The 12,832-nt window shown below is 33.7% G+C and overlaps 1 protein-coding gene across 1 annotated transcript; it reads right to left on the minus strand.

Moving 5' to 3' along the window:
• Positions 1 to 10,902: 10,902 nt before the first annotated feature.
• LOC107857180 (RING-H2 finger protein ATL51) lies at positions 10,903 to 12,252 on the minus strand. The gene has a single exon (XM_016702119.2). The coding sequence runs from the start codon at positions 11,919 to 11,921 to the stop codon at positions 11,004 to 11,006; it is 918 nt and encodes a 305-aa protein (XP_016557605.1). The 5' UTR covers positions 11,922 to 12,252; the 3' UTR covers positions 10,903 to 11,003.
• Between the last annotated feature and the right edge of the window lie 580 nt (positions 12,253 to 12,832).

Raw genomic sequence — 12,832 nt, forward strand, 5'->3', positions numbered from 1 at the left:
ATAAAATAAATAAATGTATTACGATGAGTGCAGGCAAAGATAGCACGTAGTGCTTTAATAATAAAATAAATAAATGCATTGTGATGCGTGCGGATAAAAGCAAAGATAACTTGCGGTGCTTTAATGATAAAACAAATACATTACGATGCGTGCAAATAAAGGTAAGGATAGCATGTGGTGCTTAAATAAATAAATGCATTGCGATGCATGCAAGTAAATGCAAGAATGACATGCAGTGCTTAAATAATAAAATAAATGCATTGCGATATTTGCGAGGCATGCAATGCTTAAATGACAAAATGCACTGCAATATGTGCGTGCAGTGTTTAAATAATAAAAAATAAATGTATTGAGATGTGTGCGTGCAGTGCTTAAATAATAGCAATAAATGCATTGCGATATATGTCAATAAAGGCAAAGATGACATGCAGTGCTTGAATAATAACATAAATGCATTGCGATATTTGCGAGAAATGCAAGTGCTTAAACGATAAAATAAATGCATTGCGATATTTGCGAGGCGTGCAGTGCTTAAAGAATAAAATAAATGCATTGCGATATATACGTGCAATGCTTAAATGCATAGCATATGCGTCGATAAAGGCAAAAATGACATGAGATGCTTAAATGATAAAATAAATTCATTGCGATATGTGCAAAGAAAAGCCAAGTTGGCATATGCATTGTAATATTTGTGAGGTGTGCAGTGCCTAAATGATAAAATGAATGCATTGTGATATATGTGTGCAGTGCTTAAATGCATAGCAATATGCCCCGATAAAGGCAAAGATAACATGCGATGCTTAAATGATAAAATAAATGCATTGCGATGCATGCATATAAAGGCAAAGATAATATGCGGTGCTTAAATAATAAAATAAATGCATTGTAATGCATGCAGATAAAGGCAAGAATATAATGCAGTGCTTAAAAAATAAATGTATTGCGATGCGTGCAAGTAAAGAAAAAATTAACATGCAGTGTAAAAAGAAATAAATGTAGTGCGATATGTGTAAGTAAAGGCAAGGAAACATAAATATTTAATTGAAAAAAAATATGCATAACTGTCTTTTGAAGGGCGGACTGATTTAATTGTCCTATTTTAGGGTGGACAAACCCATGTAAAAAATATTTATTGAGCAAGGAATTATTTAGCAATGAAAATATTCACATATTCCCGATGTTGCTTTTAAAATTGCCCCAGTATCAAACTATGAGATGCTGGAGGGTGCAAGATTGTGTACTTGCTGGGGAGAAAGAATTACTATGGAGTTGTGATGACCGAACTCTGCATAGAACTTCCTACATATCTCGAGTGTTACGAGAATCAGGTCAATGTAGTTCAAAATAAGAAAAACAGAGTAACTTTTGAGGCGACTCTCAAAAATTTGCCCCAGTGTATGATCTATGGCTAACACTGTCTCTTTGAGAAAAATCTTAAAAAGATTTATGACATCTCTCGATTGTCTATGGGGACTTGAGAATGAATGAAGCCTTCGATTGTCTACAAAGACTGAGGCGCTCAACTAGTGAGGTGGCGAAAATCTAATAGCCTCTCGATTGATGAGCCTATTAAAATGTAAAAGACTCTAGATTGACAGAACAAATGTAATAGCCTCTCGATTGGCAGGGTTATATAAAAAATATGTAAAAAATACTCAAAAATGAACGCTTAATTGAAAAATAAAATGCTGATATTTAAAGGTATATGCTTGAAAGAAAAAGTCAAATGCCCGTATTTTAAAATTGAGCGCCTTTAATAAAAAGCAAAAATGCATGTATGTGAAAGTGGACAACTTGAATGAAATTAAAAAAAAATGCCCGTATTTGAAAATGGGCGTCTTTGAAAAAAAAAGAAAGAATTTTGCATTTTCTTGGTAAAAATTGTTAAAAGATAAAGAAGACACGATCGTGTCTTGACTTCAGTTGGTACCAATAATTAGTAGTGTGCATAAGAATATCCTCATCTCTTTCCCATCTAACTAAGATCGACTTCAGGGTAATTCCTACAGTTTCAAGTGGTACCTCAGACACGCCTAAGTATCGACAAAAATTTTTGTCTTGCTTCAAATAAATATTTTGAGCTATGTCTATCCTCATGCTTCAAGTGCCCTCTCCTGAAAGAAAGTTCTAATTCACACATATTTGAAAAATTTTCTTTTAAATATGGGGACATCTAGAAAAATATGCTTACACTCAGAAAGAAATTTAGTGCATGCAATTGCAATACCATAGGCTTGATCTTCATGTAAGTATCCACTAATGTGAGAACACTTGAAATAGGATCTCGTAGGACTTACTGTTGGCTTGTAATGTAGGCCTGGGGACGGGTAGGATGATATTTAAGATAAAAATGACTAATTCCTCAATGAGCATAGCACTGTATTTTGTGTTTTCAATATTTATTGGGCTTTGACTCGTGATCTACTTTGTTGTGATACGTTGTCCCTCGTTTTGTATTTGCTTCGACTTCTTTTGAACCTTATGTTGGAGTTTTTACCCTTTTTTTTCAACAAACCATTTTTCTTTTGTTCTTTTTCTCATTTTTTGTGGGGGTTTTGCTCCTTTGAAGTCGTTTTTTTTGTTCATCTAAGACAATATACCATTTACATTTTGCGTCTTTGATCTTGAATCTTCATCCGTAATTCGCACGTATTTAGTGCGCTCAAAGAGGTAGGACCAAGAGAGGGATAGTGCATGTAAGCACTCAAAAAGGTATAGACTCAGATGCGGTTGTCCAAAGAAAAGGTTTCAGGCTTAAAGAGGGAATGCTAGGGGTTAATGTCATTTGGTGGGCTATTAAAGATACAATCGGGTCAAAAAAAGTCTATAGTCCTTTCCTAAACCAAGTATAACTCAGAATTTCGCCTTAACAGACATTAAAACCAAGTTCTAGATTAACAATGCAATGCAAGGAATTAAATTAAAACTCACCATACATTGCACATGAAACGATGAGGTTGACTTTGTTTGTCTTAAATGTATGCAAGAGAATTTTTTCAAGCGTTACTCAAGTGTGATAAAAGGTACCAAAGGAATCTATGGTTTACCATGAAATCAGTTTTTTTCATCATACCAATTTGCTCTTTGTCATGCACATTCCTAACTATATTGGTACCAATCAAGTCAAAATTATTATTATTTTTTATTTATAAAAGAATGGGACCGAACCCAACTGAAGGCTGCCTACGTATCTTATGAAAATAAGAATCAGGTTTGCGTAGTTTATGAAAATTTGTAAATTTGTATGTGCAATGTATGATTGTAAAAAAAATTGATGGTCATTCATAAAAATAATATGAAAGACGATCAGGAAAGAACTGCTTGTAGCATCAAAATTGTTCTGATCAAATGATCCAGAGAATGAATGTCAAGCATTGGGAGAGCTTTGACACAACTTCAGTATGATGACAAGATTGAAAAAGTCAGACATTGAAGGAATTATGATGTTATTTCGCCACAGTTGGCAAGATTATTATTACTGAAAAAATATTAAACCCGTGCTTTTAAGAGTGGAAATCGATACGCCATAAATTTAATGGTTTACGGCGTTCGAAAGAAGAAAATAGGTATTCTCAAATTAAAGTGGAGTGATGGTCTAGAGGTAGGCCAGCTAGGCACTAATATAATTGGGATTTGGATTTGAGGAGCTATTGATTATATTTGCGCTCTTGAAGAATTTTGGAGAGCGTTTTTGAACTGCTTTAGAAAATTGTCTAGTTTTGAGTATCAAAAAATTTATTCTAAAATAGTAAAGAGACCAAACCCTAATGTAGGGTTGCCTACGTATCTTGTTAGGATAAGAATCAGGTCAAAACATAGTTCAAACCTATACGCAGCTAGTGGCGATGTTGCTAAGGTGCATCTTTTAACTAATCCGCATTGCAAAACGAACGTTAGATTACACCTTCTCACTGAAGTAAAACCAATTGACAGCAAATAGGTACAATTATTCTTCAAATATGTACAGAAACTATGATAATATGTCACTTGGGTCGTAAACCGTTTAGACATTTGGATAAAACTGACTAACAATGCATGTACCTAAAAGGGTGTTATTTTAACTCTATTCTATACTGATTAAGAGTGGGTAGACACAAACTTGAATTTTCTATCTGGGAAGGCGCGTAGTCCCACGACAGTAAAACTCTTGCTCACACCACGTATGCGCTGACTCTCTAAAGTAAGGTGATTTGAAAGAATTTTGAAAAAGTACAATGTATAATCCGCGTGTACAATGTGTGTGAGTGTCAGTTTTTCGAAATGGAGGAAATATGAACGAAATGTCAATTTATAAAAAGCGATAAACAAACAAACAATCTATACAAAATAATAATAAATAAATAATTTATGCCACATACACAATATAAATGGAGATAATTAGTATGAAACAAATAACAATGTATAGAAACGTAAATATTTACCTAAATCTGTAATGGTTAGAGCCTTGAGTCCCCAGCAGAGTCGTCAAACTGTCATACCCAATTTTTACCTAAGGTCAAAACGAGCACGACATTATGGATTCTAAAAGAATAACTTTGGTAGAGATTCGCCACCTAATTTTTAAGAAAAAATAAAAAACCTATTTATTTATTTAACAAGTATGACTTTATTTAATCTACGAAACCATTTTAGATTCCAAGTAAGGGTTCAAATTATTTCGAAGGGAAAGGGTTAGGCATCCTTCAGAATCCACAAATGTGGTTCCCGATCAGACTTAGGTTTATTAAAAGAAGGAAAGAAAAAAAATCAACCACTACAAATACAGATATAAAATATGTATTGAAATAATATAATGCATATGCTATCGTGCATATTTATAAACAAAAGTATATATATATATGTATAAAAAAACAAGATTGAATAAAGAAAAATTATTCTGAAGGGAAAGACTAAGTAATATTTTTTAGGTAAAAATGTGAATTATTTATTTTAATAATCTAAATTAATTTTATATAAATATTGATGACCCAAATTTACCTAAACGCGTGATGGATTGTTTAAATAAAAAACACCCCACCCAACGTCCCAATAGTAAAGTTTTCACTATACTAATAGTTATACAAGAGTAAGAACGTAAAAAATACAAATACAAATACAAAATTCAAGCTCCTCTTTGAATGTCATTCACGAAAGATATTTCCGAGAACCTGTACAAACACTCCTAATAAAAATTTTAGTAACAAATAAATAATTATCAAAATAAATTGAAAAGATATGTATGCATATATATTTTAAAATATAATTTTTGTTAAAAAAGCAGGTTCGGATAAAGTTTAAAATATTATAAGAATTTCGTCATCGCCCAAAAATTATTTATTTTATTACATTTTTTATACATAATATCCGTCTTTTATTTGTGGAGGCCTCAAGAATCGACGGAGAATTTCTTCATTGGTCAATGTTAGTACTGTTCATTATCAGTATAGATGTAAGCGACAAAATTATCCAAAATCAGTCTCATGTGAAACAAAAACAAACCGAATGGCAAAAGATAATTAAGAACACAGCAAAAATGGTAGCAACAGTGAAGGTAAGCAACAATATACACAAATAAATGAAACAAAATGCAGTCAATAAAGTTTGAACATAACAACAATTCATCAGAGAATGAACAACTTTGATCAAATCGATGTTGCTTCAACGATTTTCACCGGAGCAACACCCAAAATTAAAATACGATCAAATCTGTGGATCAAATAGCGGTGGTGAAAATACCACTTTTCTATAACCAAAAAATGAATCAAAGATAGATGGTAAATAGACGCCGTGATGGCGGCGGTGTGGTGTCTGAAAATCCCGCCGGCCATCAATTCTGGCGAAACAGCGATGCCGAAGAGAGAAAGGAGAAGAGGAAATAGGGGGGAAAGGCCGTATAGTTGTGGTGTTTGGGCTTCGTCGGCCATCATCTCCGGTGAAGTGGTGGCAGAAAAAAGAGAAAGGAAGAGGGGCGATGGTTGCCGGCAGGAAGCCCGCTGTCCAGGGTTGTTGGCGGCCGATGAAGGTGACAACGATGGATTTTTTCGATGACGTGATGATCACTGATGGGGAAGTAGAGGAGGGGCGTTCGGAAGTGGGTGGTGGTGCATGGTGGTTTGCCGATGGGAATCTCGCCGGAGAAGAGCAGCGGCAATCAAAGGAGAAAAAAATGAGAGGTGAAATATGAGAGTGTATATGCTCTTATGTGTGTAAAATAATTAAAAATCTCTTTCCTTATTTATAAATAAAAAGGAATTTTCCTTTCAACCTAAAAATAAAAGATTGACTCTTTTTATCTCCTTCAAACTTGATTTAGACCATAGGTTATTATTCAATAAATGAAAATGTCAACCCATCACCGAAAATGTCTATCTTTTAAAAAGTTGACATGGTGTTGACTTAACTGATTTTTGCTTTGTGTATTAAAATAATCGAGCTAATATTATCGCTTGCATATCGCATAAATAATGTACAAAAATATAAATATCGCTATATAATTACAAAAAGAAAATATAAGCAACAAATAAAAAATATATTAGACTATAAATAATTAAAATTATACTATGCAGTAAAGAATTGCAATGCTATGTTGTATACGTATGCAGATGACTGTGCAAAAAATATTAAAATGATAATAAACTAATAGAAATCCTAAAATTTGCAAAATTAAGGATAATTATCAATAAATTATGTAAAATTAAAATATGAAAGTATATTGGTGAAGAAATTCTAAAAAAATGATGATTATCGTTAATTTGCTAAAAATTATAAAAAATGTGTGAAAATTTGCATTTTATGCACTTTAACGATCATAAAGCCTAAAAGTACTAATTTTAAGCATGGAGAGCCAAAATTGAGTGTCAACACTATCAATTGTAGGCACTTAATAATGACTCAGCAAGACCATTTTGAGTATGAACATGAGCAATAGGATGTTCAACTCTCATCCCAACTGACATACAATAATCATCAAAAGCTTGGGATGTAAATTCTCCAGCATTATCGAGGCATATAGCCTTAATAGGATAATTTGGGAATTGCACCCTTAATCGTATTATTTGTGCTAATAATTTTGCAAACTCTAGATTGCGAGATGACAAGAGGCACAAATGCGACAATTTTGAAGATGCGTCTATGATTATAAAATATCTAAATGACCCACTATGTGGGTGAATAGGCCTACATATATCCCCTGTATACGTTCTAGAAATAGAGGAGATTCGACGCCAGCTTTCAGCGGCGATGGTTTAGTTATCAGTTTGCCTTGATAACAAGCAACACATGAAAATTCACCACTTGTAAGAATCTTCAGGTTCTTCAGTGGATGCCCTTTTGAATTTTCAATGATTTGTCTCATCATTATTGAGCCAGGATGGCCTATTCAATCATGCCAAAGCACAAACGTACTTAGATCAGTAAACTACTGGTTTACGATAAAGTGTGCTTCAACTGTACTAATTTCAGCATAGTATAAGTCGGAAGACAAAGTTGATAATTTCTCCAACACTTATTTTTGACCTGAGATATTCTTAGTAATGCCAAGATATTCGATAATTAATTCATTTACTGTCTCAATATGATATCCATTTCGGCGGATATCTTTAAAACTCAATAAATCTCTTGGGATTTAGAAGAGAACAATGCATCTTCTATAACTAATTTTGTCCCCTTGGACAGAAATATAGTAGCTCTTTCGGAGCCTTCAATCAATTTTGAATTTTCAGAAATTGTTGTAACATTTGCTTTTCTTCTAAGTAAGTGGGAAAAGTATTTTACATCTTTAAATATTGCATGCGTTGTTCCACTATCAATTACACAAATATCGCCAAGATCGACTATTGATCCAAATAATACTTGAGGAGTATTCATATTTTCTTCAAGATGAAAATATAAATAAAGTAAATATTACAACATTACTAGCACATAACGTATTTACACAAACTTTAGTTATTTACAAGACTAGTGAGATACTACTAATATAAATGTAAACTAATACAACTTGAACAGAAAAGTAAAATAATCAGACTATTTCATAATTATCACCGACAAGGTGATTTACATGTTCTTCAGGAACTATAAAAAAATCTAAAACTTTCAAGTCCATGGGCTCAACATTATCTTCATAGAGGAAGTTTGCTTCAACATCATTATTTGGTTTCTTAAGGGATGCCTGATAGAGTTTCACCAGATGTTTTGGCGTACGACAGGTACACGATCAGTGCCCCTTTCCTCCGTATCGATAACATTTACTTTCAGAGTTCGTCCTTGGCTCTGCTTCAGGAGCTTCACCCTTATTTTTGCACTCCTGGTGTTGAGGGTTATTGTTTATTGCAAGGCAATCACCCTGATTAAAATACCTTCCATGACCACGATCTCGACCACGATCACGACTGGGGTCAGGACTTCTTTCACGCCTGGTTGAGTGAAAATTTACATCATTCACTTTAGGGAATGAAGCAATATCAGCAGGTCGACTTTCATGATTTCTCATTAAAGGATCATTTTTTTGTTCAGCAACAAGAAGATGAGAAATTAATTCAGAATATTTTTTAAATCTCATTTCTCGATATTGTTGTTGCAGGAGTATATTCGAGGCGGAAAAAGTAGAGAATGTTTTCTCTAACATGTCGTGTTTTGCGATATCTTCCCCGCATTAATTAAACCGCGATTTAATTCTAAACATCACAAAATTATAATCAGTTATATTTTTAAAATCTTGCAACCTCAGATAGGTCCATTCATAACGAGCTTGTAGAAGGATGACCATCTTCAGGTGGTCGTATCTTTCTTTTAAATTGTTCCACAATATAAGGGGATCGTGAGGTATTTCATTTTCAAACCTTCATCAAGATGATGACGAAGAAATATCATGACCTTGGCCTTGTCTTGATTTGATGCCTTATTGTCGTTTTTTATGGTGTCTGTCAGACCCATCGCATTTAAATGTATTTCGGCATCCAGTGCCCAGGACATATAAGTTTTACCCGATATATCCAGGTCACTAAATTCACGTTTGAAAATATTAGACATTATTTAAGAAAATTAAATACTAACCTCTAAATATCGTCAGGAGGTTTTGCCGAGGCTCGTGCTGATAACGTGATATAAAAATATAAGTAACCAACAATAATATACTTAAAGTGGAGAATGGAAAAATTATTTTAATCTTTCATTGATCTTGGCTATTTGTAGCCAAATACAAAGATGGAAAGTTTTACAAATATAGAAGAGGTGATTTGTGACTAAGAATTGCTTCTTAAAACACATGGCATCCATTTTGACATATGGATATCCATGTGTCTTCATAACAATTAATAAATTGTTTGATTTCAATGTGATTGTGTTTTTCTCATGGAGGTCACTAACATATTTGTCTATACCATTTATGAGTCTCTACCTTTTCAAGAGCCAAAAATTACCTTTTCAAAGAGTCAAAAATCAAAATTAGTGAGGCATCAATAGTTTTGAAATATCATAGAAACGGTAGGCAATAGCAAGCTATTAGCAAGACCCAAAGCTATCGATGAGGCTTTTTTTTGGATCGAACTGGGGAAGGGAGGGTGGGAGGTTAGTAAATTAGTTTACCAAACGGTACTTATCTCTCTTAAGGAATCTTGATTAGGTAATAACCTTTAATTAGTGTTTGATCATATCTAGAAAGAAAAGCTACATCGAACTACTAATATAATAGCACTACTTCTTTTTAAAATAAAAATAATAAAAGAGATCGTGGGTGTTGATAGCACATGCATGTTGAATTGTTGATGCACATAAAGTCATAAACATTGATAATGATGATGCCATGTTTATGATAGTTTGTTAGTTGTCCGGTTTAAATCTTAATAAAAAGTCTCAAAAAGGTTACTGAGAATCTAAGACTAAGACAAAGCTTTTTATATTAGCAAATTATAATTACTTGTTATACCAAGTAATTTGCTTAGCTTTATATTGAGGGCCTATCCGTAATACCTTTTGAGTGGCTTGATATTATGAAGTTTCTTTACATAATTTTAGATGTATACAAAATTAAAATAATTTCATCAATAAGTCCTAAAAGCACCCTGTAAAAATAAATGCCGTAAATAAGTACTACTGAAGGATTGATCAGTCCAAATTCTAAGTTAAATACCAGTAATAAGTAAAAAAAAAAAAAAATTCTTACGATCACTTTCACAATGCACTAATCAAGATACTCTTGTCTTAAAGGTGTCAAATGACAAACACTTTCCTTTAAATAAGCTTTAACGACTCGAATTTAAATTAGTTGAGACAGTAAACTCCAGTACCAAACAATTAACCAAAAACAAAAAAGAAAGAAGTGAACTTTAATTTAAAATAGAGTTCCTCATAAAGCATGAAGCTTCATAGCATAAAGGTATTACTTATCAGGCTTTTTTGGGTCAGTGGGGTAAAGGAGGTTGGGAGGTTAGAAAATTATTACCTTACCCAACTGCAATCATTTCTCTAAGGAACCTTGATTAGGTAATCTTAACCTTAATTAATGCTGATCTATATAAAGATAAAGGTACATTGAACTACTAATTTAATAATAGTACTACTTAAAAAGAAAAAGTGATCATCGGTATTGTCCGGTTTGGAATTTGGATATTGCACATGTTCATGCACATAAATAATAAGCATTGGTAATTATGATGGCATGTTAGCAGTATCATGTTTGTTAATTGTCCGGTTTAAACCTTAATCTCACAATTGTACTGAGAATCTACAGACTAAAACGAAAAAGAAATAAAGACTAATTTAAAACTTATGGCCTATGGGGAAAATCTAAGACTTTTTACACGTTGTAACAAGTAATTTGTCTTATTCTTCCTGTAAAAAGAAATGGATTAAATAGCACTGAAGGACTGATCAGACCAAATTCTAACTAGAAAAATAGTAGTACTATAAGTTAATAGATAATCATTGAAGAACTGAAGAAAAATCAGAATTCATTAATTTCCTGTGTGATGTGTTGGTATACTTCAAGAATTTACAGAGTTTCAATCAAGACTTTAAAATATGTTTCAAGAAAGAACAATAGAGTCCTTGCCTCTATTCTGTCCTGAGAATATGTATCTTCCAGTGGAAACAGATCTGTTCACTGAAACAGGATTGTTGCCTGATTGGATATCAGCTAGGAAAAAATGATGCCTTGAAAATGTACCTAAAGAGGTTGATCTTCTGAATTCATTTCCAGTTCTGTTGCTGCCACTGAATTCAGAAGTCTCACAAGCAAGGCTAACAACAACCTCATCGCGATGGAGTGCTCTCTCGTGATCATGATCCACCACCAAGATCAAGTCATTTGTACTTTGATATTGAAGAGCATTTATGGTCATTGGAGAAGGAAGAGGAGGAGGCAATGATGGAGTAGGACTAGTACTAGGAGGAGATACTACATTAGCCCTACAAAGAGGGCAGTTAGGATGAGATTTTAACCAAGTGTCAATACATGGGAGGTGAAAAGCATGGCTACATTTAGGCAAAAGCCTAAGGTTCTCATCTTCTTGAAACTCACTCAAACAAACGGCACATTCAGTGTCCTCAACCAATCCTTCACCTTTCTTGAACCTGCACACTGTGATAGACTTGATGGTAGACTCATCTAATCCAGCAGTGGCAAGTTGCCACTGATCTTGAGGCGCCTCGTTTCGATTGGCTTCCAACTCACTGGCTGCATTTCTGTCCCTCCTCCTCCTGCAATACTTAGTGATGATAGTATAGTAGCTAACAAGTAGGAAAGCACTTGCCAAGATACCGATGATCGCTATGATGAGAGGGGAGAAAGCTGTGGCAGAATCATCTGATGCATCATCATCAGGAGGTGGAGGAGGTAGAAGGAAGTAACACCATTGTGGACAATACACACTACAAATCCCTTGTGAACAATCTTTATAACTATCATAAGGTGCCCATGGATTTGTATTTCCAACAGATCCCATATTCAAAAATAAAAAAAAATGCACTATAGCCTTAACTACTAGCACTCAGAATCAAGAAAGCTTCCATTTTTCTCAAACTAAGAGAGCAAAAGAAAGAACCCCATCAAGTGTTTTTGCCTTGTTATGTTCTTTTGTTGTTGGGAAACAGGATAAGGGGAGGAGTGTAAACTAAGGGGGCTTGGATGGAAAGGGAAGCAAAGTAGGTGAAGTTGAGGTGTCAATTCAGAATTCAGATTCTTCCAACTTTTGGTAATTCCCTAGGCTCATTTTGTTCTTTGATTTTCTTGATTTTAGTTTTGGACCTTTATTAAAATAAAAGATGATGGTTTGTTGAACAATAAGATGCAAGTTAGATATGGAGAGGGCATATACCTCCAAATCAGGAAAACCAATTCACTAATGCTTTGTCCACTTAAGAAAGTGACCCCTAAGGATCCTATTATTTTAAAGTTGAAATTTGAAAAATTGAATTTTTAAAGTTGTAACAAACAGATATTTGAACATAAATTTTTAAAATCTATAGTCAAATGCTAGCTACCAAAAATACTAAATGCTGTAATTACTGGACAAGTGACTTATAACTCAAAGACTCAACTTAAAAACGAAAGCCCTACATTATATTATAGAATCAAATTCAGCTTGCTTCTTGTAATTCCATTCTATACCTTCAAGGTGCATGGTTCAAATTTCTTCGGATCCTTTGATTGGGAAATAAGTTATTCCGGAATTACTAATACGGGGATAAGCTATCCCGTGATTAGTTATCCCACCCTCAAGAAGAGATCAAAATAACACTACAATCCGGGGATAGCTAATCATGAAATGAGTTATCCCATGAATTTTATCCCAACCAAAAATGAAATAAGCTCATCTTAAAGTTAATTTCGGAATTAGTCATCCTTTATCCAGAG

This window comes from Capsicum annuum, chromosome 1 (assembly GCF_002878395.1).
Source record: "Capsicum annuum cultivar UCD-10X-F1 chromosome 1, UCD10Xv1.1, whole genome shotgun sequence".
NCBI classification, from domain to species: domain Eukaryota; kingdom Viridiplantae; phylum Streptophyta; class Magnoliopsida; order Solanales; family Solanaceae; genus Capsicum; species Capsicum annuum.